Here is a 25497-nt window from a genome sequence, read left to right as displayed (position 1 = left end):
TAAGGGGTCCGGAGGTTCCCAGGGGCCCGGAGGCCCACAGGGCCCCAGATGGCAACCCCCCTTTTTTTTTTTTTTATATATATATATATATATATATATATAATTATTATTATTAAAGGGCCCAGAGGTCCCCAGGGCCCCGGATGGCAACCCCCCCCCCTTTTTTTTCTAAACATTTTTTATTTTTTATATATATATATATTTTTTTTTATTAAAGGGCTCAGAGGTCCCCAGGGCCCCATGTGGCAAACCCCCCTTTTTTAAAGGGCCCAGAGGTCCCCAGGGCCCTGGATGGCAACCCCCTTTTTTTTTTTTTTTATAAATGTTTTTTTTTTTTTTTATATATATATATATATATATATATATATATATATATATATATATATTTTTTATTAAAGGGCCCAGAGGTTTCTTATTTTTATTTTTTTATTAAAGGGCGCAGAGATCCTGGATGGCAACCCCCCTTTTTTTGTAATTTCTTTTTATAAAAAAAAAAAAATAATTTGTGTATATATATATATTTTTTTTTTATTAAAGGGCCCAGAGGTCCCCAGGGCCCCAGATGGCAACCCCCCTTTTAAAAAAAAATATATATTTTATTTATTTTTTCTTTTTATTAAAGGGCCCAGAGGTCCCCAGGGCCCCGGATGGCTACCCCCCTTGTATTATATATATTTTTCTTTATTTTTTTTGTAAAGGGCCCGCCCGCTTCTCAATTTCAGGCGGCAGCACCCCCCCCCCCCCCGGTTCTCAGCTCCAGGAGGGCCCATGCCTGAAGCTGTGTAAGGGGCCCCATAATTCCTGATGGCGGCCCTGGGGACCACTAAAAGACATAGTGCACAGGAATGGGAGAGCATGCAAAAAGGAAATCCCCTGAAAAAGTGGTGTTGTGTCTAGACAGGGCTCCCAGAAAGGGCACACAGATAGGACTCAGTTTGCAAATCTAGGAAACTGACTTTCTTTAGGAAAGGCCTTCTGAATGTTTCACAATAGGGATGCCAGCAAAATGCTCAAGGGTGGACATTGCTGTGAGCAGCAATTAGTACTGCTGGTAGACATGGAAAAGTCAGGTCCTTATCATAGAAGGGAGAAGTATTGATCCTTGTAGGTCCTTTAGGAGCGGGGCAGGGCCAAGGAGAATCAAGCATAGCAAGGGGTGCAATCATCTATGATGCAAAAGGACTACTTTATAGAGAGTAAATTTAAGTGGGATACTATTTCCAAAGATGGGCTTCTACCAAAAGAGATATCAGATCCTACAGCGTAAGAAAACCAAATCTGTGAAAAAGCAAAGGGTGAGGAAGGGCAGCTTAAAGGGGTTGTAAAGACAAAAATATTTTCCTCTTAAATTAAAGTGTGACAGTAGCTGATAAAGTAAAAAGTAATGTTTTGCATTATAACTAGTTTGATACCTGTTGAAATCGAGCTGTTTTATTCACCTCCAGCACTCCTGAATCGTTATTCTCACTGACTTCCTGGTTTGCGGTGCGCATTCATTCTTGCTACATCACGGTCTAATCGGAACTACAGTTCCCATTAGGCTTAGCCTCCATGCCTGTCAGGGATAAGAGCATCTTCACGCAGGTCTGTAGTCATAGGGAGGGGGTGAGCACATTCTGCTTTCCACCATGCAAAACAGCTAAGATGCTGGTGGAAAGCAAGAAAAGGAGAGACAGGAAATGGCATTTTCACACCTGGATTACTGTATTTTGGAGGTCAAAAGGAAAAAGAGGTAAGTGATATTTAAATGCTCTAGCTTACAGCAATCAATTGATCGAATACAAAACAAACCTTTAGTGTTCCTTTAAGGAAGTGACCGATTTAACCTCACTGGGGGTATGATTATGTCAGATTTTAGAATTTCTATAGCGGTACATTGTTTTGCATAAAAATTTGGCGTTTTACATTGTAGACCTATAATTCTTAGTAGGGATGAGCCGAACACCCCCCAGTTCGGTTGGCGGCAGAATATGCGGACGGACCAAAAGTTTGCGCAAACTTTCGAACACCGTTAAAGTCTATGGGACTCGAATGTCAAAAATCAAAAGTGCCAATTTTAAAGGCCAATATGCAAGTTCTAAAAAGTGTCTGGGGGCCCGGGTCCTGCCCCAGTGGACATGTATCAATGCAAATAAAAGTATTAAAAACTGAATTTTTTCGGGAGCAGTGATTTTAATAATGCTTAAAGTGAAAAAATAAAAGTGAAATATTCCTTTAAATATCGTACCTGGGGGTGTCTATAGTATGCCTGTAAAGTGGTGCGTTTTTCCCATGTTTAGAACAGTCCCTACACAAAATGACATTTCTAAAGGAATAAAAGTCACTTAAAACTGCTGGCGACTGTAATGCAATGTTGGGTCCCGGCAATATGAATAAAAATTATTGAGAAAAACGGCATAGGTACCCTCCCCCCTTCAGCCCATTACCAGGCCCTTTGGGTGTTGTATGGATATTAAGGGGAACCCTGAACCCAAATTAAAAAAAGCAAACGCTGTGGGCTCCCCAGGCCCTATATACTCTGTACAGCAGTATACAGGCGGTCCAAACAAGACAGGGACTGTAGGTTTGTTCTTAAGTTGAATCTGTTTGTAATATGGAACAGGTAAATTTTTTTAAGTGTAGGTCCAGCCCAAAAAAATCAATTTTTAAGCTTTTTGGATAGCATAGGGAAAGGTAATCACCCCGGTAACATTTGTTTTGCTGTCTGTGCCCCTGTTCAGAAGATTTTACCTCACTTTCTGTCCCAATGACAATTGGATTTTGAAAATATGGAGTTATTAGGGAAACAAGGATTGGTGATAAAGCATCAGTGGACACACCTTTTTCCCATATTAACTCTTACAGAAGAGAATTTCCCTTCCTAGGGGTAGATTTCCTCTCACTTCCTGTTGTCTCCCTCTGTTTGTAATTCGGAGTCATTTGTAAGTTGGATGTTTGAAAGTAGGGGACCGCTTGTATATACTATACGGCCTGCCCTATATACTCTGCAGAAAATTGGGCCTTAGGTGTTGGTGGTACCAGAACACTGTAAGCCCTCACAGTTACTCTTGATGGGCGCAGGAACAGGCCCTGCTGAGAACTATTAGATCAAAAATTGTAATTACATGCCCCTGTTAGGGGCAGAAAAATTGGGCCTTAGGTGGTGGTGGTGGCACAACACTGTAAAGCCTCACAAATACTTTTGTTGAACACAGGAACACAGGAACGGGCCCTGCTGAGAAATATTAGATCAAAAATTGTAATTACGCGCCCCTATTAAACAGGGGCAGAAAAATTGGGCCTTAGCCACTGGTGGTGGTGCCCAGAAACAAAAATAAATATGTGCAATATATCAAAATTGAAAGTAAAAAGCGATAATCGCAATTGCATGGTGAGTGAATTATCAACTCTGCAATATCAAAAAAAAGTGCATAAGACAACTTGTGCGATCATTTAAACAACTTGTGCAATCATTTTAAAAGTCCATTCTGGCAGGTAAACAGATCCTGGATTTATTCACAAGTGCTGGGTGATTAAGTGCGTGCTTGGTGCCCAGTGAAAGTAACTCTTTTCTTTCAGTAAATGGTCACGGCAATCCGTGCCCCTGCACTCACCAGATTTTTCACCCCCTCTTGGGGTATGAAACCTTCACAGTGTATCCCACTGTGTAGCACTCTGGTGCTCAAAATGTCCCCTTTCACTGCTGGTATTGTTCCAATATGGCCCATGTACAGGAGAAAAAAAGCCCCAGATTGTGTTTTTTTGTTTAAAACTGAGAAATGGGTACTCACATTTAGGCAAAATTAGTAAGGCATATAATGCTGACAATTATCAACTATGGAAGTGATGTGGCGTTCTGCTACCTCAGCTCTGTTGACGTCATCTGGAGCGTGCAGTACGCCACTTACACTTCCTATTTCTAGCAAAACGTGACATGCTTTCCTTACGACGGCCATGTTGGGTGGGTTTTTGAAGACCGATACCCATAGAGCCCGCAGACTATTAGAAAAATACACGCCGGCCATTTTGGGTAGGGTTTTGAGGACCGAAGCCCATGAGGTCCGCATAGATTGAAATAAACACATCGGCCATTTTTGGTGGGATATTGCAGACCGAAGTCTTTACATATGCCGCCGCCATGTTTGGTTAGATTTTTAAAGGCCGTAGCCTCAAATCGATTGCTCTGTCTGCTACGAATGCAACAACATTTCCCTAGATAAGTAATACACACGCTAGTTGGTAAACAAAGGACATTTCTGCAAGGCCTCCCGAAGGCGTTTAATACTCCCTATGCAAAGGCTGGATAAGTTCTGCAACCTAACTTTTGTAACGTGGATGAAGAAGGGTAGCCAGCCAGGAGTGATCCCTCTCCTTGATACCATGAATCTGAGGGTCCTTTTGCAGGCTTTGCAAGATCAGGCAGGCCATGCAGCGTAGGTTTGCTGAGGCATTCGATCCGGAGTCCTCTGGGTCACTAAGGATGACATGATCCACAGCCACCACCTCCTAGCAATGTACAAGTCCATGGGTTTCTGGGGACTGAAAACAATCCCTTGAAGACTGCCGCTGATGCCGAGTGCTAGGCTCCACCTCCATGCTGACACAATCCTCATCCTTCTCCGTGAGCAGCGGGCCCGCAGGAATACTGTCTGGATAAAGGGGGCCTTGAGAGGTAAGGAAGTCCTCCTCTTCCTCAATTGCCCAGTCCATTATTCCACACAGCGTAGCGAAAAAAAGCCAAGCTAACCTGGCCCTGTCCTGGTGCCATACTCGCACAGGTACTCATTGATGGCCCTCTGCGGTGTGTGCAGCTGCTGCAGCATTGCCAACGTTGAGTTCCACCTGGTGGGCATGTCACAGATGAGGCAGTTCTTGGGCAGGCTGCATTCTTTATAGCCGAGCACTGGCATTATATGACCAGCAAAAATGCCCTACAGACTTTCCTGGCCTGCCTCAGGCGATCCTGTAAGCCTGAGTACCTGCACAAGAAACGCTGCACCACCAAATTAAGGACGTGCATCAAACAGAGAACACGGGTCAAGTGTCTGTCGGAGGGCGGACAGGATGTTGATGCCATTGTCGCAAACCACCATTCCTGGCTGCAGGTGGCGTGCAGGTCTCTGAGAGGACTGAAGGTATAGTGGGGTTGGATATCCTGAGGAGCAAGGAGAGGTCCGCCTTGTCCTTTGGTGTGGGTCTTTTAAGTACTGTTGCCAACGGACTGCATGGCAGGTCGACATATGTCTGGTCAAGCGGCTGGTGTTTTGGCCACGCTTGATACGCTTCAGACATATGTTGCAAACAGCAATGGTGCGATCTGTTGCACAGGTCTCAAAAAAGGCCCACACCAAAGAACTTAAAAAAAACAAAAAAAAACGCGTTGAGTCAGCAGCGCCCTGCACATGCGGAGCTCTGCGGTGTGATGCAGTTGGTTGTCTGCCCTTAAGCTGGCCCCTGGAGGGCATACTGCCTCATTGGAGATGTGCCTCCTCCTCTCTTCTATCAGGCACCCACATAGAGTCAGTGACATCATCCCCTCCCTCCTCGCCACTGGAGCAAACCTGGCAGTATGTTGCAGCTAGGGGAACATGACTGCCAAATTCTTGTCCTTCTTGGGCACCCCCTCTCTGGCTCATGTTACTGCCTTCATCCTCAACCTGGGTACCATCATCGTAGCCTTCAAAATGCTACACATCCTCCTGCAGCATGCACTCAACACTGTGGTCGAACAGTTCGGAAGACTCCTCAGGGCATGATGGTGGGGCTAGGGAAGGAGTGACTGATGACATTGAGCCGATGGAAGAGGCCGCTTTGGCAGCTGCATTGGCAGAAAAAGTACTCTGAGCCTGGGTGAGAGGATGAGGACGGCTTGGTCATCCACTTTACCAACTCTTCTGCATGTTGTGGCTCAACACGGCCAGCTGATGAAAAAAAGTACAAGCGTGCCCCACGGCCATATGCTGCGGATTAGGCCCTTAGGCCTAAAAAAACTCAAGATGATCCTCTGCATACCTAGTTACTGCATTAATCAAGTTACAAACTCCTAGTAAATCTCAGTCATATAAAATGTGCTCACAGACTCTCTAGTAGGAGACTGAGGACTCCGAATCAGGGATGGTAATAGGGGCTTCATGAACACTTTCAGATAGTGGCCCATTAGGGTCAGAATTAAGACTCAGTAGTTGATGGTGGTGGCACTCTTAGAGCCTCAGCGAGTATATTGCAACAGTAATTATGCAAACCGAGTGGAAATAAGGAGCCTTGTGGGACATATGGGGGTTCTCAGTCCCCACCCATTGGAGCTATAGAAAACTCAGATTAGGACATCTCTATATTAGGGGTCCTGGGATTTAAGTCTAGTTATCGGTAGCTTCTTAGGATAGTGTGGAAAGTGGTCCAAGGGACCAGAGGCGGTCAAATGCTGGGTCAACTCCATATTAATGATCATGGTTTTGTGATGCCCAATAAGCTCATACAGGTATGATGGTCAAGTCTCTGCAAATGTTTGACCTTACAGCTTGGCCTAAAATCTAATGTACATGACGTCAGCCTTATTACTTATTTTAAGGTTGATTAAAAAAATGGCCATCTGCAGTAAATTGATAGCCAGAGACCACATAATCTTGGTTACTGCTGACTTGTCAAGTATATTTTTTACCAATATGATCATTTTAAATCAAAGACAAAAGGGGCAAATCTGTTTCTGGACAAACATTTTATTTTAGGTAATGCATCTATACACTGTACATTCAGTCACTGTGGTATATAAGCATAGCTATTTTCATACATAATCTCATAAAGTCCTTTATTTTACAATATTAACTGTGTGAGGGCAAAGGGTCTGGAAAAATGTGAAAAAAAAAATACAAATGAATAAAGAGACTGACAGTACACAGCGAAATAGATAAATATGCTAAGCTTTTTTTCTTGCTTTTTTTTTAAATCAGGCATTCATAAACAATAAAGCATACATTTATTACATAAAAATAGTTCTAGAATAGTTGAGTAAGTTTTTTTTTAATATTGTCATTAGCAGCAGCATAGGATGATTATAAAAATAATAAAATAAAAATAAAAAAACTGTATTGAAATGATATTGGCTATAACAATGCGGGTGTGTTTTCCATAACTGGAAAAAGAAAAAAATGTAATTCTTATGAATTTTATTTTGAATAAAAAAAAAAAAAATTCTAAAATGTGAGAAATGATGAAAAAAACATGATAAAAACACTTTAAAATGAAAATATGGACAAATGTTATGGTTTAAAAAGTAAGACTACATTTATAAACTGTAAAAGGTCTCTTTTTTCTAACAGAGTCTTTGTAGTTAAAAAACACAATTAAATCAGACAATAACCAAGTAATAAAGAGCTTTTCAGAGGAAAAAACAAACAAAAAAACAACACCATATACATTTATAATACAACAGTGTAAAATGAAAATAAAAAAAAATCTATATACAAAAATTGAGTTTCTTTGTACAATTGGCTAGTTTGACTTTTAAAAGTAGATTATGATTACGAATATCTGCTGAATAGATATGAATGTTATTGCTGTTGGTTTGCTTCCCTTTCATTTTTTTTTTAATTCCTCATGATAGAAATGTGTTATTAAACTGAATGTACATTTAAAGTAATGCTTTCTTTTGTAGGAGAGTCAAGTCTGCATGAATGGGCAAAGCAGTCATACATTTGTGTGTATATGTATATATATATATAAAAAAAAAAAAAAATCTATATATTAACTGTGGTGAAGAATATACTATATATATAGGAATTACACACCAATTCCCCCCACCCCATGTTGATTATTCAACACCCTTCAAAACCTTCATTTCCACATAAACGATAGCATGCTGAGGTGTTGTATCAGATCTTAGACTTGAGCCAGTTCTAGAATGCAGAAAGTTTGGGAGGTTGCAAGCAAGTGTAACATAGTCAAGACCAAAGGCCTATGCAAGTAAATACCTGTAAGAAATGCTGATGTGCTGCCCAGAGCAACAGACCAAAACTGTCTCTACTTATGACACTTGAAAATGGATTGGTTGCTTTAAGCTACACCTTCACAAAAAAGTCCTCAGGGTTTTTTTTTTTTTTATCATTTTAAAAAACACACAAGGCTTTTTTTTTTTTTTTTTTAAAGGATGAATTTGACTGGATTAGAGGACCAACAAAATGGGTAGCAGTAAAAACTGCAAGTAATTGAGTATTTCAGTAAAAAAAAAAAGATTGCTCAGTGAAATTGCTTTATTTATTATATGTAGATCAGATACCGAGTAAGATCTAAAAAACCCATAACTTGTCGCCATTGGCCAAATTTTCGTTCAAGAATGTTACAGAAAATAAAAATTTTGGAAATTAAAAAAGTAGGCCTTTAATTATGCAAAAGCAATTGGCAGTAACCAAAAACAACCACAAGTAATTCCTCATTGGTATCTTGGACAGCAAACTGTTGGCATCAGATTGCTGTGGGCTAGTGCACAGCACTGCATTAATATAATTATAAAAAGGCCAGAAAACACTGACGTATGAAACTATATTGCAGAACATTACACTAAAATAGCATAAAGATTACAACACTGGTAAGCAAAAAAAACAAAAAACCTAGCATTCCAAATGCACACCAACTATACGCTAGTCTGCCTGCTGGCTCAGATGCCATAGTTCTATGAAGATAATGGTGAGTGAATGCACCTGGAATAAATCCCAATGTACATTTTGCAGTAATTCAAGCGTCAGCATGCTGCCAAAGATGCAGCACAATTATGGCTTTCATATTCTTAGAGCGTGGCCCCCCCCCTTCCCACAGGTACATATATATAAAAAAAAAATCTGACAATATTACAGCCCTGTAGTGAGAAAGCTTTCAATGCGAGAACCATCTCGATGTCATAAACAGAATGGTTATTTTTCAAACCTCTATAGTTGAGATAAAGGGCCCCAACACCAAAGGGGATCTTACTTCTGAGAACCGATGCTATAGACTGATTTCAAGGCACAAACATCCAACAAGGAAGAAAGGCACGGCTAAGAGCGATCTGTGTATGCAAGTGAATCTTGTGTCAAAATGAAAAAAGTGGCTTTATTGAAGATCACAGGAGAGGAACGGTCTACTTTAACAAACAAAAGATTTACAAAAACAAAAAATATTTAGATCTATTGTTCCTAATGCAGAGAAATGCTAGCACATGCACACTTTTTCTTGTAAACTGGTCTGTTATTTTTGGACCAAGAAGCATGGGGCCTCCCTTTTGTGTAATTTCTATAGGCATTTTTAAAAACTGACTGGGGATGTATAAGCACATATGTTCTGTTTGTGCTTAGCTTCACTTGCTGCCATTGAACACCACTGAGTTTAATGAACCCTTGGAAAAAAAAACAGCAACAGTGGAGGCTAGTGTGCAGAACCAACAATGGACATTTGCATGTTTCTTGGGCAATTCAACATATCCTACATATGGCAAAGTAAACTTCCATGAAATACAGTATCCTCCCTAAAATGGCAATTACCTGCCTGGCAATGCTGACATCCGGACTTCAGTACCAAGTCACTGCCTCAGAAGAACCGATCTAGGTTTGGAAAGTCAAAGGAGTCGCAATTCCTTAACTGCACACTTGCTTCAGTTTAGTGGCTTGAAGCATTGAGGCCAGAGGGCCAGCAGGACAACCAGGCAACTAGCAGTTTTAGACGTAGGCAATGTTGCAGAAACAAAACAATGAAACCCTAATGTTCTGGAGGCACCCTAAAGCCCTGTACACACTGGCCCAATGTCGGGAGACATCAGCAGGTAAACAAACAAAAAACAAACCCTGACCGACATTCGGCCCTTGTGTATGCCATCCTGTCTGATCAATGCTCAATCCAATTGCGGAAAGCATCGATAGGAGTGTTCTGACAGGTTGGCCCTGTCAGAACACTACAGCTCAGCAGGGGAGATCGCTATACTAAGTTTGCATAGTTAGTACAGCGGCTCTGACCGGAGGTGACAGTTATGTTCTACCAGGATTAAAATTGAGAGCGGATCTTCCAAAAAAAAAATGGCTGTCTATATGCAAAACAACTCCCCTCTGGAAACTGAAATCAGTGCAGCATTAGTACAACTGAAGGACCAGAAATGTGGATGTGCAATGAGATGGAAAGAAAAAAAACAAAACTAAACAAATTAATGCCCATTCTATAGGTGTGGCAGAAATTCTCATTTCATGCATCAAGTATAAAAAGAAAACTGCAAGCCAAAAAAAAAAAAAAAAAAAGTAATATATATATATATATATATATATATATATATATATATATATATATATATATATATATATATATATATAAAAAAACATACATACACACATACATATTTTCTGCATTGCACTTTATAAAGGACTTAATACATGCAAATGAGATGCAGGGGTCTCCAGTAACAGCGGCAATCGGAAAGCTGCAGATGACTATACAAAAAACAAAACAAGAACAATAAACCTTGTAAGGACATTATTCACTGGGGAAACGTGACCTGTAGCGCAGTCTTTACGTAAAATACATTCTATATGTAAAAGAGACCCACTAGCAGCAAAAGGGTAGGTCCCAAAAAGACAATGAAAACATACTAGGGTATAATTAAAGGGGAAAAAAAAAAACTAGAGTCATTGCATTGTGTGTGCGGTTATACATCTCCAACCCAAGATTATTAAGCAGATATTTTAAAGGTGCAGTGACATGGGAGGTATGTACTAAAGCCATGTTACTGTACTCTACAAGAGTGTAAAATAACCATGTAGCGTTATATTTGTATACCTCCATAGAGTTTGTGAACACTGAGCATCAAGAAAGAGTGGCATCAGCAAGGAAGGCAAAAGGGAAGCCCATCTTGGTGCCATGTGGGCAAATACTTTAGAACGGCTGACTTGTAAAAACACAGTTTGTTGATCCCTCTTCGAAGATATTTCCTAAGTGCAAAGGATACCAATTTTGGGGATAACTTAAGTAGATTCTCAATGCCCCCTTGTGCAAGATTGTAAGACATCAATACTATCTGGTAGACACAAGACAAAATTGAGGGTTTAGAGAAGGAGGTACTCACATCTCAGTGGCACTGCACCTTTTAAACGAAACCTAAAAAAGTGTCACTTGTCTACCTACAAGGAGCAGACACTTTTAAAATGTTATTTACAAAAAAAAAAACGGGTCAACCATGCAAGACAGACAAAATGTTTTTGGTGAAAATTAAGACCAGACCTTTGCAGTCCCACCAGCAATGCATCATTACCAGCAATTCCTTTCAGTATTTTTTCTAAATATTTTTTTCTGACTTTTCTATATATATAATAGTTTTCATTTTTTAAAAGAACAGTTAGTAAACTTTACAATAGAATATAAATATTTCCTGTACATACTCAGCAGAAAGCCTATTCGAAAAGGTATTTTAGGCCCAACTGTAAAAATCAAGCCTGAGGATTCCTTGGACACATGAATGAATGAACGTGAAAATAGAAAACCAGAGTAGCACACAGAAGAAACGTATCAGCATTGGGATACTGGATCATCGTTTTTCTTACCACAAGGGCAAAGGAGCTGAAGTTGAGGACTTATGGCTTACCAGACTTTGTAAAACAAACTCCCAGCAGCTAGAAAGCCAGAGGCTGTCTATGGAGTTGCGTTATGTGTGTTAGCCTCCAGCAACTGAGGGAATACAAGCCAAGGGCTTGCTAACTCGCCACTGAGGAGCACCAAGTAGCCTTTACTTGACCGTAAAGATCGCCAAGCTGCCAGTTGTATTACGACTCTGAATGAAGATGTAGCTAGGATCTATTATGAATTATGGCCAACCTCTGGATCATCACTTTCTTGCATGGACGACATCTGGAAAAAAGGTTTACCCCCTTCAAAAAGCACAAAGGACACAAATGTCCTTTAATAATAAAAATCACTTGCCAATCAATCCTTTAGACCAATTTTTACACAAGAATGGACACCCTTTTATAACACACGTTAAAAACACCACATTAATGTAAAACAGCTAGCATTTGTTAGCCCAGTCAGTACCTAAACTCTTCAACTGACTTAAACTGCAGGACAACTCTTCAAACACCATAGCTGTAACGAGGATATAAAAACTTTATGCTCCAAGGTGATAAATGCCATAATACAAGATAACAAGTAACAGATGTCTGTATGGGGGGACCATTTGGTGTCCAAGCTATTGTCTATGAAATACCATTCGATGCAAGGGTATCAATATCCCTATTACTGATGCTTTCAGGATACACGCATGCCTATTTTGTGTTTTCCTGAGTAGAGCTGCATCTTTCATTTTCCTTGAAAAGTTACAGGAGAGAAAAAAATCACATCTCAAATATCAAATTCGTTTTTTGGTCTCGGTTTGCCCTATTCATAAAGGGTTCTTCCCATGTTGGATTTTATTTCGTTTCCAATACAGGAAAAGGAAGTCCCCTATAGCAGATGTAACAGACACACCAAGCCGAGATATCTGACCAATGAAGTCTTCAAGTGTGGAAAGTGGAAACCAGTAGAGAACCAGCTGCTACTACAAGTTATGAAAGAACTTCCCTAAACACAAGACTCTACATCTCAGCTAATGGATAAGAACCTTAAAGTGGTTGCAAACCCTCTCATATACCCAGTGAAGTGACTGGCCTCAGGTGGTAAACCGAGATGAAACAAATCCTCCTACATAAGTTTTACCTGATGTCTTCTCTTCCCTACACCCCTCCAAAAGGGCAGACTTGTGTTAAAATCCTTCTCCATCTGTTAGTATCAAAGAGGGGGCTGCAGTCACACTGTGGGTGAGCCATTTGGAGGAAAGGCCCACACACCCCCTCCACACAGCAAAGAGGAGCATAGGAAGGATGCAGAGCTGTGCTTTGAGAAGACAAGCTGCGTGTTGAGCTCCCTCCGCGTCACAAATTTATTGCATGCGTCGGCAAAATATCTCATTAGCGATTCATGCCAATAACAGAACAAAGCACCAGAGAGGAATGACACTTAGAGCTTCGGGGAAAAGGGAGTAGCCGCCCCAGATGAATATCCTCCGTTGCAGACAACTCAGGTGCAGGCAATGCACTTAGCAAAACAGGAACAAAGATGGTCTCTGGACAGCCGCACCATGAACACATTTTAGCCTTTTAAAAGGACAGCACTACAAGTCACAGCAAAATATAATAAAACCTGACTGCTGACGCGTTTCGCACTGAAACTAGTGCTGTCCTTTTAATAAAAGACTACAATTTGTTCAGAGTGCGGCTGTCCAGAGACCATCTTCCTTCCTGTAGAGCTTCGGGGAGAGATAAAAGAACACAGATATATGCGATTTGTTTAGATTTCATGACTGGGGTTTACAACCACTTTAAGGCAGTCATAGATACTAGGTAGTCAAACATGCAGGTATGATCAGACTATCCTCTGGCATTTGGGCTGCCTGCTGAGCTTCTATAGAATTTCCACTTTGGTTTTTGGCGTGTACTGTCTGCAGTGAAACATCAGGGGCAGAAGTCTGCAGACACCTTCTGCACTGCCTTATTATGGTGCTAAAATTGTTTGACCCCCAAAAGAATCCTAAATTGGTCAGTTCATTTACCCAAGACATCAAATGATCACCCAATCCAACGGAAAACAGACATCTACGGTCTATAGACCCCTTGAGCACACAATTGCCAGTTATTAATAGTTATCTGTTGTATAATATTTTTTAGTTAAAAGACTCACAAAATGCTATCCTGAAATTATAGCTATAGATGTAGGCTGTATATCGTGTTTCAGCAGCAAAACTGAATTATAGTATTTGGCATTGTACTTTTAGCGTACACCAATGCATACGCAGGACTGGACATTCAACACTGAGTCACACAAAATAAAAGATCACAAAATTATTTTGTTTAAAACCCTGAAATACCAAACAAGCGATTATACAGACTTTCAAATACAAGCTGTTCTTTCCACAAACATTTAACCTTCTATGTTCTCTATTCTTTGTTCCAATTTGTTCTCTTCCCTACGTGGTGAGCACCTTTAGGCACAATCTATACATATACACCCAAACATCTCAATCCAATGATGTGATTCAAGAGCACTGGTCAGTACAGCTATACATTTTTTTTTCCTTTTATTCGTTTTGATTTGTCTGTCTTATAACCTCTCCTACATGCGTACAGATAAAACTCTCTGAAATTATATATATATATATATATATATATATATATATATATATATATATATATATATATATATATATATATATATATATATATATATATATATATATATATATATATATATATATATATATATATATATAATGTGTGTTAAAACGAAATAAAAACTAAAAAAAAAAAACACCAAGATGGAGTACACCAAATATTTCCAGATGAGATCTGAAGGAAAAGCCACTTGATGCAGTAGAGTCTGTATTTCAATATTAATGGCTTGCTACCAATACATTGCACAGTCGATGTGAATGGTGCCGAGACTAGGGAAGGGTGGGTTTAAGAGTAGGAACACAGGGCCGTTTTTTTCTTTTTTCATTTTTTTAATAAACCCCAAAAAGCCTGTAACGTCAGTTAAAATTGTGCATCAAAGTTTCAGTTTTGTTATACAAAAATCTGTTTTCCCCCCTCCCCATTTTCAACAGTCTATATATTGTCCTTGTCATTTAATATATCTTTATATTAAATAGCTTATAAAGAAAATGTAAATCTCAAAGTGTTCCAGGCAAGCTTAAGAACAATTTTAAAGAACTGATAATGCTTGCTTTTTTTTCATCTTGACTTTGTCGAATGCTGCTGTTCTCTTGTATTTGACATGTACAAAACAAAACAAAAAAAAAAAAGTTCTCACTTGAGAGCCGAAGTGACTCCATTTTATAAACACTCTCTCTGAGGCACAGTAAGATGTTGTGCTGTGTAGGTTCTAAAGAGGCGAAAGTTCAGTGCTTCTGTTGTACAGGGTAACATTTTTCCTCGCTCTCGGACTCTATAAAGTTTGTAATAAGTTGTGTGAGCTCAGGGCACACACTCCATACACTCACACATGCACCTATTCATGCATACATTGGGGAAACGTCCTCCTCTTCCTGTGCATATACGTAGAATTCTGTATATGAATAGATAGGTTTTTTGCTTCATATAGAATTTTTTTTGTATTGTTTGTTTTAGTTCTCAATGTCTTTTCGTGTGTGTTCACTGCTGGAAAGGCAACCGGGCTTTGCCCAGCGTTGTTCCTGTAGATCTTTAACAACATTTTCCAAGTGTTCTCTGGCTTCTCGCTCATGTGCAAGATCTGTCCGTAGCTTCTCTCTGTCGCTGTCTGCTTGCTGGAGTTTTGCTTGTAATTCTTCTATCTGAAATGGGCAAGACGCAAGAGTTAACATAAAGGGAGCATGATACATTGGCAAATAGGTTCTAGCTCAAAGAACAGCCTCATTCTTTCTGTTAAATGGTGTGGGAGGAGAAATGAGAGGGGTTTTTGCCACGGTCACAGGATTATTTCCATACTGGGGTCAATATACATTTGTACACGTGTATGGTAAAAACACAGCTTGTTAAACCTTTTCTACGTCACTTGATTCTGCAGAATATTACAGTAAAAAAAATCTAGGAGTAGAATTTAGATAAGATTCACAATAATGGCACTTTTGTGATGCTTTACAAGGGGATAAAATGTGATATATTTCTTGCTACAGCTTAAAAAAAAAAAAAAGAAGGTTACATTTAATACACAAGGGTAACCTTTGATACAAAGGAAGCCCACTCAAGGACATGATGTGGTAAATAGAGCTAGCTTATCTTTGTCCTCTTTCTATATCTGCTAGAGAAGGATGCTGGTTAAGTGACCCTACCCTGACCTTGACAGAGGATGTCGCCTGCCCCTGACTGATAGGTGCAAAATAACATGTGGATAATCATTTCACAAATCAGTACAACAGAATACCATTTACGTTGGTTCTGTTGTCCCGTCCCTTATTTTGAAATTCTGTTAAATGTGGCTGGATGCGATTTTAAAGCACACTCCAGCTAAGCTCCAAGCACCATGCAAATGCTCTCACTGAGGTTTCCCTGTAGCCATCTCCAATCAGGTCAACGGTTTTGAATTTGTGTGTGCAAGAAGGAAAGCGGCTTGCAGTTCTCACCGAACCCCCATAACCAATAGGGCTTTAGGTTTGGAACAGATCTTAGACTCTGGTTGTTACAATAGACACTTTATACTTGTCTAGTTTCTGACAGCTTTAGTAGTTTCCTGCACTGGAAATATACTCAGCAACAGATGACAGCTAGTAAAGAGTGCAGGGAGAGAGCGTTCCCCTTAGGCAGTGTCACCAGGGAGACCGCAAAGGACTTTATTCCCCAAGGTGACTGCGAGCTGGAAAACACACCGACAAGCCATGTTTTCTAAGCACCCAGCTGCAATTTTGTGTTCAACTCTCAGTGGAAGAGAGTTGCAGGTAACACCCACTGCACAGTTTTCACTCTGGTAATGTTTAGTCTGGAGGCATCTTATCAGCTTGACGCTTGGGAGGAAATCCACATCATTTCCTGGTTTGGCCTGTCTCACATCAGTATAATCAGTCTACTCCCCTTCCCACAATTGACAGAGTATTTAAAAAAAAAAAACTGAAACTGCATTTTTTTCTTACTCAATGTGCTGCACTCAGGCCTATTTCCATAGCTGGAGAATTAGTTAGCAATATGCCATCAGTAGCAATAATTTCACAACAATTATGGCAATATGGTTTAAGGCTTAACGATCAGATTTTCTGTAAGGTGTTTTGGTAAACTAGATGTGGACTGTCAACCTGGATTCCTCAAAAACTAAAGAGGCATGTAAAGTGCAGGGATCTTAGGGTGGCAGTTACAACTGTGCCTGGTTGACATCCTTGGTTCGGTTCATTTGGGTAGTCTGAGTGCACCAAACCATACCAGAAACAGTTAAATGTACTGCGTTTGGGAGAATTTGGAAGAGGTGGTTCCTAGCATGGTTTACTTGTGGTCTGGTAGGATTTGCTTCAGTGTGAGCGCAAATCGTGCATGAGCACAGAACTCTGCACAGAAGCAGGTATCCCTGTGGTCTGGTTGGCACTGGTGATGTTATAAGTGTGCCCAGGAACATTTCAAGGCTGGTGCTATGGAAGTCTGCTAAAACAGTTTTATTTATTGCAGGTGAACAACAGTCAAAAAAGCCAACGTGTTTCGGCCATCAGGCTTTAACCATGGCTCACGATAGCCGGACCGCATTCGATTTTTTGACTGTTGTTCACCTGCAATATTAAAACAATGTTTTAGCCGACTTCCATAGCACTAGCCTTTCTCCCTTTTTTGCATGAATTACACATGGAGGTTTGCAGAGACTTCCCAGGCTGAATGTTGTGTAATGCCTGGTAAGTCTCAAGAACACAGGAGGTAGTAGCTCAGACACACCTTTTCCAACAATTGCTTATAGGTCATTGTGAGAGCAGATCAGTGGGGGACATTTGAACTCTAGCATGGTTCAGTTTAACCATGCCCAGTGTGAGTGCACCCTTAAAGCACACATTTAGACTCTGGTACTGATTTATAGAATTTAAGGTGCGTTACTGAAGGCATGTTAATACAGGTAGGAACAGATAAAAGACCACTTTGGTACACTCCAAGTGCCATCTAGCAAACCTTGAGCTGTATTGCAACTTAGTCATTGTCAATATGCTTCACTGGCCTGGCTTTACGCAAGAAACTTAGTTGCAAAGGTATTTGACACTTTTGCACACTTAGATTGCTTTAATAAAAAAGGTGTCCATATGTACCTGGGCAGAATATTTTACACGAATCCGACCAGCCTCGCAGCCCTTGTCGCACACTCTTATTTGCCTGGCTTGCTCCAACTCTCTCTTCAGACGTAACCGTGACTCATTTGCCTCTTTCATCTTCTTTTCATTTTCCGCCCTGAGCCGTTCAATTTCTTTCCTCAGGTTGCGTTTTGCCTCTGTTGCTTCTCTCAACTTTTCTTTCTTGGCGACACGGAGGAACTCCAGCTCCTAAATGACAAGAGATGTCAAGGAAGAGGGTCAGTTCCTATTCTGGCACAAGAGCACCGTCTACAAGCAAACAACTGTTACCTACAGCACTGTGTCAACAGTAAAAACACAGGCAAGAATGCTGAGTAAAATGGGCAAAGATTTTTTTTTTTTACCAAAACCATTCTAACCAGTGCCATTTGCCCAAAAAAGACACAAGCTTCAGATTATGCTGGACTTTTAGTTCTTGAGAAGCTGGTGGGTGGGTCTGCCAAAGCATCCACTGGCCAATTATAAACTCTCGCTGCTTGCATCTTTTTAAGAAACTACTAAGCCAGCTCACATACTGGGACTTTTAAAAAGTTCCTTTACACCACATTTAAAATTATATGTATCCAAAGCACAGCCTAATAGTCTAAAGGTATGGAACATACAATCCATTTGGCTTGATCCACAAAAGGTCAGTATGTCTTGTATTGGCCGTCAAGGCTTGCTGGGTCTTGTAATTACAGAAGAATCCCATTGCGGTCTTAAAATCCAACTGTCACTTACACTCAAAAGAGGCAGTCATTGTGCACATTCAATGAACTCATAACAAAACTGGGCATGCGGCAAAAGGCATTGTTTCGATTCCTGCATACCTATGCATGTGTGACACTTAACCTACATCTACTGAGCAGAATTTGTCTAGGTAACCAGAGCAGCAGCTTTTAGTTTAGGTTTCCGGTACAGCTAGAAGAGGGCAGGTAAGTCACTAGACGTTTCCTGATAGATCATCAGACTGTGAAAGGATTCACAGGATAAAACATGGAAGAGGAAAAAAAAAAAAAAAAAGAAGACCAGAAGTGAGACTTCCTCTGGCTCTCCGATAGCAGCATGCACAACAACATGTTTCTGTTAAGTAACACCCTGCAGCTAGGTCATGGGAAATCCTTTTCCCTTTACAATAATGTGACATCCCAGCCAAGCCATTGTTAACAACAGTGAACTTCTGACTTTCTCTCCACCAGAATTGGTAACTTGGAAAAAAAGAGGAAGCTGCTGCGATTCACCTTGGAGACAAGCAATGACTTAAGCTGGTCTCAAAAATGATCTCACAGGTAGACAATAAAAGGGCAAAAAAAATAAAATAAAGCTGCAGATTAAATTTGGTACAACTTTAATTTCTGCAGACTGTCTTAAATCACCAGCCCTGGCCTGACAACTGTCTCTATGGTGCTTTCCTTTCTTAATACACTAAAACTGTCTGTCCTTGGAGAGTTCTGCTGACAACACCACCATGGAAATGATCACCAGGGATGGTAGAGCAAGTAATCAACACAGGATAAACCAATTAAAAGGTTGGTGGACCAAATGTTTCTAATAATCTTAAGTTCTCATGAAATGTTAAGTCACTTTTATTGGGACCCCCCCCCTGAAAAGACTAGAGTTCACAATTATGATCTTGGACTTGATAAAAAGGCATTTGGTCAAGTGGTTATTTACATATGGCACTAAACACAAGGATGAAACTGTAAGCAGGTATCTGAAGGTATCCGTTGGCCTGTGTCTAAATACAGTCCGTTATCTCTGGCCCCCGGCCACTTTATGTATCCTAAACCCACACTTCACTACTTCAGACTCCAAGACCAGAGAGGCCAACAGTTGGTTGTGGGGAGATCACAAAAAGCTGGGACTGTCTGGAAGCATCTGTATTGCAAATTATAATCCCCACGATTAATAAGCATGCTTATTTAGAGTCAATCATTCTCCCTTTAGCTTCAGCTCAAAGTTGACCACATTGGTATCTAACTAATACACAGCATTAAAACACTGAACATAGATCTCAATGAAGCTACTCTACCTGCTGAAGGCTCCGTTTGGCCTGCAATGCAGCGTTCAGCTTCTCTTCCTGTTTTACTCTCATCTTAACTACTTCGTGAAGGAATTTTTCTTTGGCTTCCTTGGAGTCCAGACCGCTGTCCAGGGCTTGCCGAAGGTGCTCCAGCTCTGCCTCTAGTCCACTGCTAAGCGAGTCTCCGTGAGGCGCCACTTCAAAGGAATGGTTAACCGCAGCTGGGGCTAGCATGCCTGGGGAACTCAACTCTTTGGCAGAGCTGGAGGATGTGAAGGAAGGAGATGAGAGCGAAGAAAGCGAGGAAGTAACTGCAAGACAGGAGGAAAAAAAAGATGATCTGGTTATGTTCTGATCAGGTGGTAACATGTTAGGTAAAACTGCTGAAGAAAACTCAAATTATACATGGCATGGACAGTATGATCCCTAAAACAAATACAAGCATCAATGAAAAAAATATATATTTTTTTAAAATGCACCCTTTCGACAGTCCCGGTTCATGACCGCCCCATAGTAGATTTATTGCTACACAGAGTGCCCACTCTGGGCAGAATCACAAATATAAACGCGACTCTGCACTTCCAGGTTTTGGACGCGAGTGCGTGCTGCCAACGGCTCACTCCCGCTGTCATTTTACACAGTGGAACCCGCAGACCCAATGTCTGCCAGGACCCGGCAAACATTCGTTACTCTGACAGAATGTCATTTCGGGAGTACAGAAGACATGGATCCTATGTTTCTGTGAAGCACAAAACACTGATCCATGTCTTCTAGTAGTAAAAGCACTCCCTAGGCACACATTTAACCCTTTGATCACCCCTCATAACGCCTTCCCTGCTAGTGTCATTGCATTTTTTTTTAGCACCGATTACTGTATTGGGGTCACTGGTTCTCATAAAATGGCAGTTAGGTGTCCTATTTGTCCGCCGCAATATGGCAGTCCCGCTATAAGTCACAGATATTACTAGAAAAAAAAAACACAAGTAGCATAATACCCATTGGCCTAAATTGATGAAGAAATTTGAATGTTTTTAAATGTTATTGTTTTAGAGCAGAAAAGTAAAATATATATACATACACACACACACACTTATTTATTTAGTCAGTTTTTAGTTTCGAGCACAAATTTTTTTTTTTTTTTTTTAAAAACGCAGTGATGAAATACCACCAAAAGAAAGCTCCATTTGTAGGGGAGAAGAAAAGTACATACCATTTTATTTGGGTACAGTGTTGCATGACCGCACAATTGTCAGTTAAAGCAAGGCAATGCCATATCGCAAAACAAATGGCCTGGTCGGGAAGGGGGTAAATCTTCCAGAGGTCAAGTCGGGTAACTGCAATGGCCTCATAACAGATGTATGGAAACACCATAATGTATAGTATCAGCATGGTGCATCTTAACATTCCACAGCTCCTCTCTCAAGATCACTTAACATCTGAGTTTATTTTGAGGTGTGTGAAAATGTGTTACATGAAATCCTATATAATGTATGAAACCGCTCTTTAAAATATGGGCAATAAAAATGCCTAGGCACTTTTTCCTGTATAATACAGCCGCGTATCATAGGACACTCAAGACACAAACAAGAGTGTGACCTGTGTGTGACCCTTATGATTCATCCACCAGTCAAACGATACCCAGCTTCAGAAGAACAGTGTAGAATTAAGCACTGGAACTTGACTCGTAAACATAATCCGTTCAATCTTTGATCTACAATTTCTGTTTCAACACCCCACCTTCTGAGTTGTGTAAATATTAATTTACAAGCTATGCTGTTTTTTTTTATGATGGTCCCCTATGAAAATGCCCACACAGCAAGGACCCAAGTGTCATTTCAGGTAAATGAGCAACCAGAGCCACCCAAGTAGTAGTAGCACCGAGTGCTATGGCCATGAGGACACTTACTGTTTGGGGTGTTCCTTTTATCGCCACTGAAATCCCAAGCGGTGTCAGTTTCCCTGTCTGGATTCATCTCTGCTTGACTACAGAACTCTGCCTACTCTCCATGTGATGAATATTTTGGGGTACATTTGGGCTTGGCTATACAAATGCTATAAAATCAAACAACTTATTTGACATACAGTACGTTGGAAAAGGAATGTAAAATTCAACTCACACTTACATTCTTCTCTACTTTCCACCTCAATCTCCGTTTCAGACTCCTTCTCCTCTTCCCGAGTTGTAACCGACGGAGTGGGGGCTTCAGGTGCTGGGGGCAATTCTGCTGTGGGCCTTCGCTTTCGAGAATGGGCAGGGCTACCCGATGTTTGATTACTTCTTGGTACCACAGGTGCACAAAGAGGGCTTGTGATGACCTTCTGTGGGGTTGGAGGTGCCAGGGCAACATTGGGGGCAACGAGGTTCTCAAAACTTTTGCAATTATAAAAACTAAAGAAGAAATGAAGAAAAAAAAAAAAATTGAACCAACCACAACAATGAAAGTTCTAAAATGTGATTTGCATCATTAGATTATTTTTTTTTTTACCTATCTCGAATCAGGGTGGGTAGATGAGTTGGAATCTCCTTTTCGTTTGCTGAAATGGCAGGGGACCAGGGCCGGAAAGCAGATAGGCGCTGCCGAGGATGGACATATCCTGTGTTCTGTAAAAATTAAGAAAAAAATTTGAAGAAAAATACAACACGGCACAAGTATGTTCATGGTCATTAACCATAGTCATATAAATTAAGTGTTAAAGGTAGACGGGAGATCCACAGCAACGGAACACCGGTGCGTCTTTTAAGGGTAATGGTAGAACTCACTTTTAAAACACAACTAGCAAATCCTACTCGTCGAGCAACTAATGAGCTGCAAAAATGCAATTACCTATTGCACTTCTGTCCTTAGCAGCTCCTTCATGGCCTCTTGAAAAGCCATGTTTTTACTGATCTCATCATAAATGCATTGTTGTCTATGGAATAATGCATGCAGATGTGTAAATATCAGTAAAACAGCAATGAATACAGAGCCATTATACTAAAATGTAACATTTGAGCGTAGTCATTTTACGCACATAAGCCTGTCTATACGCAGGTTTCCGGGTGTATATTACAACACTGTCAATTAAGAATTTTAGACGCGTATAAATAAACTACTTGATACAAGGTCTTTACAGGAAATTTTACACAGGATCTGTCTGTTGACAAGATACAGAGTTTAAACATCAGTAAATTACGTCCATGTGCAAATGACCTTCGCTATACACCTATACGGTTAAAAGTGGATGGGGACGTAACTGTACAGCAAAGTGACAAAGCAACCCTCGAGCATGACCCTGTTCTGTGTAAACGCCTCTTGTGATCCTGTTCTATTCATAAGCTTAGTGGCTTCAGTTTACAAACAGAATGCAGAGGCGATACTCTTGCAAGCTGTATGTATGATTTGTGTGTGTCGTGTCACAGGCGGCTGGGACACTTGGCTGTGCCGTGGCTGCAACTTGGCAGTCTGGCTCTTTCACCTGTGCTTCACACCTGGTCAGACATATTTAACACAGCCTGTGGTTTTTGGCTAGGGCCTGCGCTCTCATTTTTCATAAGCAGCCACTGCTGTACATTCCTTGCTCCCTCCTTAGGTTGCCATGTTGGCCCTAATTGCTTAGCAACTTCCACTGGAAAGGATGAGCCAGATTACATTTAAGACCCTGAGCAGTTGTTGCCTGCCAATAAATATGAAGCTTGAATAAGATCCTGCTGGGGGTTTGGGGCGAGGAGGGACTGTGGAAGCTCTTGAGTCTGAGGCATCGGAAAGCCACTTACCTCATCTTCCAACATGTGCCAAAAACCTAGCTTTTGGAAAAAAATAAAATGTAGGCCCAAGTCTACTTTCTCACATTAAGGCTGCATTCACGCTACAGCGTTTTAAATCGTGGGAAGATTTGCCATGGATCTGCCCGAGATTTAACAGTGCCGAGGTGTGAATGACAAAAACGAGGAACTCGCATTCAAAATGCCATTAATTTGAATTGCACCTCAAATCGCGGAGCGGGTCTGATGCCATTGTCGCATGATAAATCGTGCTGCAATTGCGGGGCGCGCGTCACCCAAAAGTAGCTCCTGAACGATTTTTTGTCTGGAACTTGCAGCACGATCGCACAGCAGACCCGCATCGCGATTTGAGGCTTCGTTCAAATGAATGCCATCTCGAATGCGAGTCCAGGGCTGTCATTCACACCTTGGTTCTGTCAAATTGCAGGTAGATCCGCAGCAAATCTGTCCGCAATTCAAAACGCTGTAGTGTGAATGCAGCCTTAGGGTTATATTCAGTTAGCTGCATGACCTTTATCAGAGTTTATTTTTTACCTTATCCAAAAACACATCTTGCATACCAAAAACCTGCATGATGAGGTTTTTTTTCTTTTCTTTAATCAATAAACGCTCTCTTCTCAAATGGTATCTAACCCCATTTCTTAAGCAATTTTGTTGCAAAGTTTTTTAGGTTAAAATGAAAGACTGATGTCAAAGTTCAGCTTCTCACAAAAGTAATCAGTTTTGGCAACAGATTATGGCAAAACCATTCAAAACAGTCAAATCATTAAGCATATTGGATGCAGCATTTTCACTGCTCATTTGGTAATTTACTGTCCTTTTACAATCATAATCCGAGTTTTACATCCACTTAAAGAGTTCATTGCAGAGATCAGCTGAACTTTCCAAACAGTTGTTCAACTATTAATATAGGATGATAGATTTTGTATTTAAAAACTCCTTTTAATCAAAACTTTAAAACTTATTGACATTACCCTCACTGCCTATAAAATTTCTTTGGACTAGTGCAGGCATCCTCAAACTATGGCCCTCCAGCTGTTGCGGAACTACACATCCCATTAGGCATTGTAAAACTCTGACATTCACAGACATGACTAGGCATGATGGGAATTGTAGTTCCTGAAAAACTGGAGGGCCGTAGTTTGAAGACCCATGGACTAGTGGGTCCACACAAAAAAATGCAACCTACCACTGTGGGTGAGTGATCGGTACTCTTAATACAAGGGTGAAGTATATAGATAAACATATGTAGAGAAGTAAACCTACTTTGCTAGAGTTTGATAAATTCCGTAACCAACTTGAGGACTTGTCCTTCTCATTCGAGCTAGGGGAGTGGATGATGGCATCGTCTAATTTTGACTTTTTACTTGGGGGTTCTGAAGAAATCTGTAAGAGAGAAGACAGACATTTGAGATTACAGAAAGTCACTTAACACATCTCTACCTTTCCTTTCTATTGTGGAAAATTAATGCAGTTCAGCTGTTAACGGTTCTTAAAAGAGGAGAATTTACATACCGCTTTCATTACATACTCATATCATGGCGGTAATGAAATATGTAATTAAATTCAGCTTTAAAGTAATAGTCATTGGTCTACATCATTAAACTGTATGATTGAGTAATATTTTGTGGATGACATTTGTCTGTATGTTTTCAGATACACATATGCACTAATGCAGCAGAAGGGCTTGCTGGCAAACATTTAAATCAATTTTTTGGTTTATAATAGAGCTGTAAAATAGAGCTGTTAAGGTATGTTAGAGACCCCTTTCATGGTATCAAACTTGATGGTGCCCTCTAGTGGCAAGCTTGAAAAAAATAAAATGCTGATGATTGCCAATACAAGTTGCCATTAAATACTCCCACCACCGAACAAAAAAAAATGGAATATTCCCTTTAAAAGTGTGAAAATTTGTAGTCCCAATAATAC

At 40.5% G+C, this 25497-nt stretch overlaps 1 protein-coding gene across 2 annotated transcripts in view; it reads right to left on the bottom strand.

Annotated features, from left to right (window-relative positions):
* Window positions 1-14380: 14380 nt before the first annotated feature.
* The window catches only part of SKI (SKI proto-oncogene), a 125181-nt gene continuing 114064 nt past the window's right edge, over window positions 14381-25497 (bottom strand). Inside the window, exons 2-7 of one of the 2 annotated variants that reach the window (XM_040325900.1) lie at window positions 24835-24954; window positions 22292-22407; window positions 21923-22194; window positions 19815-20116; window positions 17762-17992; window positions 14381-15325 (exon numbers count right to left, since the gene is read on the bottom strand). In XM_040325900.1, coding sequence (XP_040181834.1) covers window positions 15137-15325; window positions 17762-17992; window positions 19815-20116; window positions 21923-22194; window positions 22292-22407; window positions 24835-24954 — 1230 coding nt within the window. In that variant the 3' untranslated portion in view covers window positions 14381-15136. The remainder of the gene's footprint in view (window positions 15326-17761; window positions 17993-19814; window positions 20117-21922; window positions 22195-22291; window positions 22408-24834; window positions 24955-25497) is intronic. The other variant, XM_040325901.1, reaches the window with a different exon arrangement.

The sequence above is a fragment of the Rana temporaria genome, chromosome 10 (genome assembly GCF_905171775.1).
Source record: "Rana temporaria chromosome 10, aRanTem1.1, whole genome shotgun sequence".
In the NCBI taxonomy this organism is placed as follows: domain Eukaryota; kingdom Metazoa; phylum Chordata; class Amphibia; order Anura; family Ranidae; genus Rana; species Rana temporaria.
This window is presented reverse-complemented; position numbering and strand designations above follow the sequence as displayed.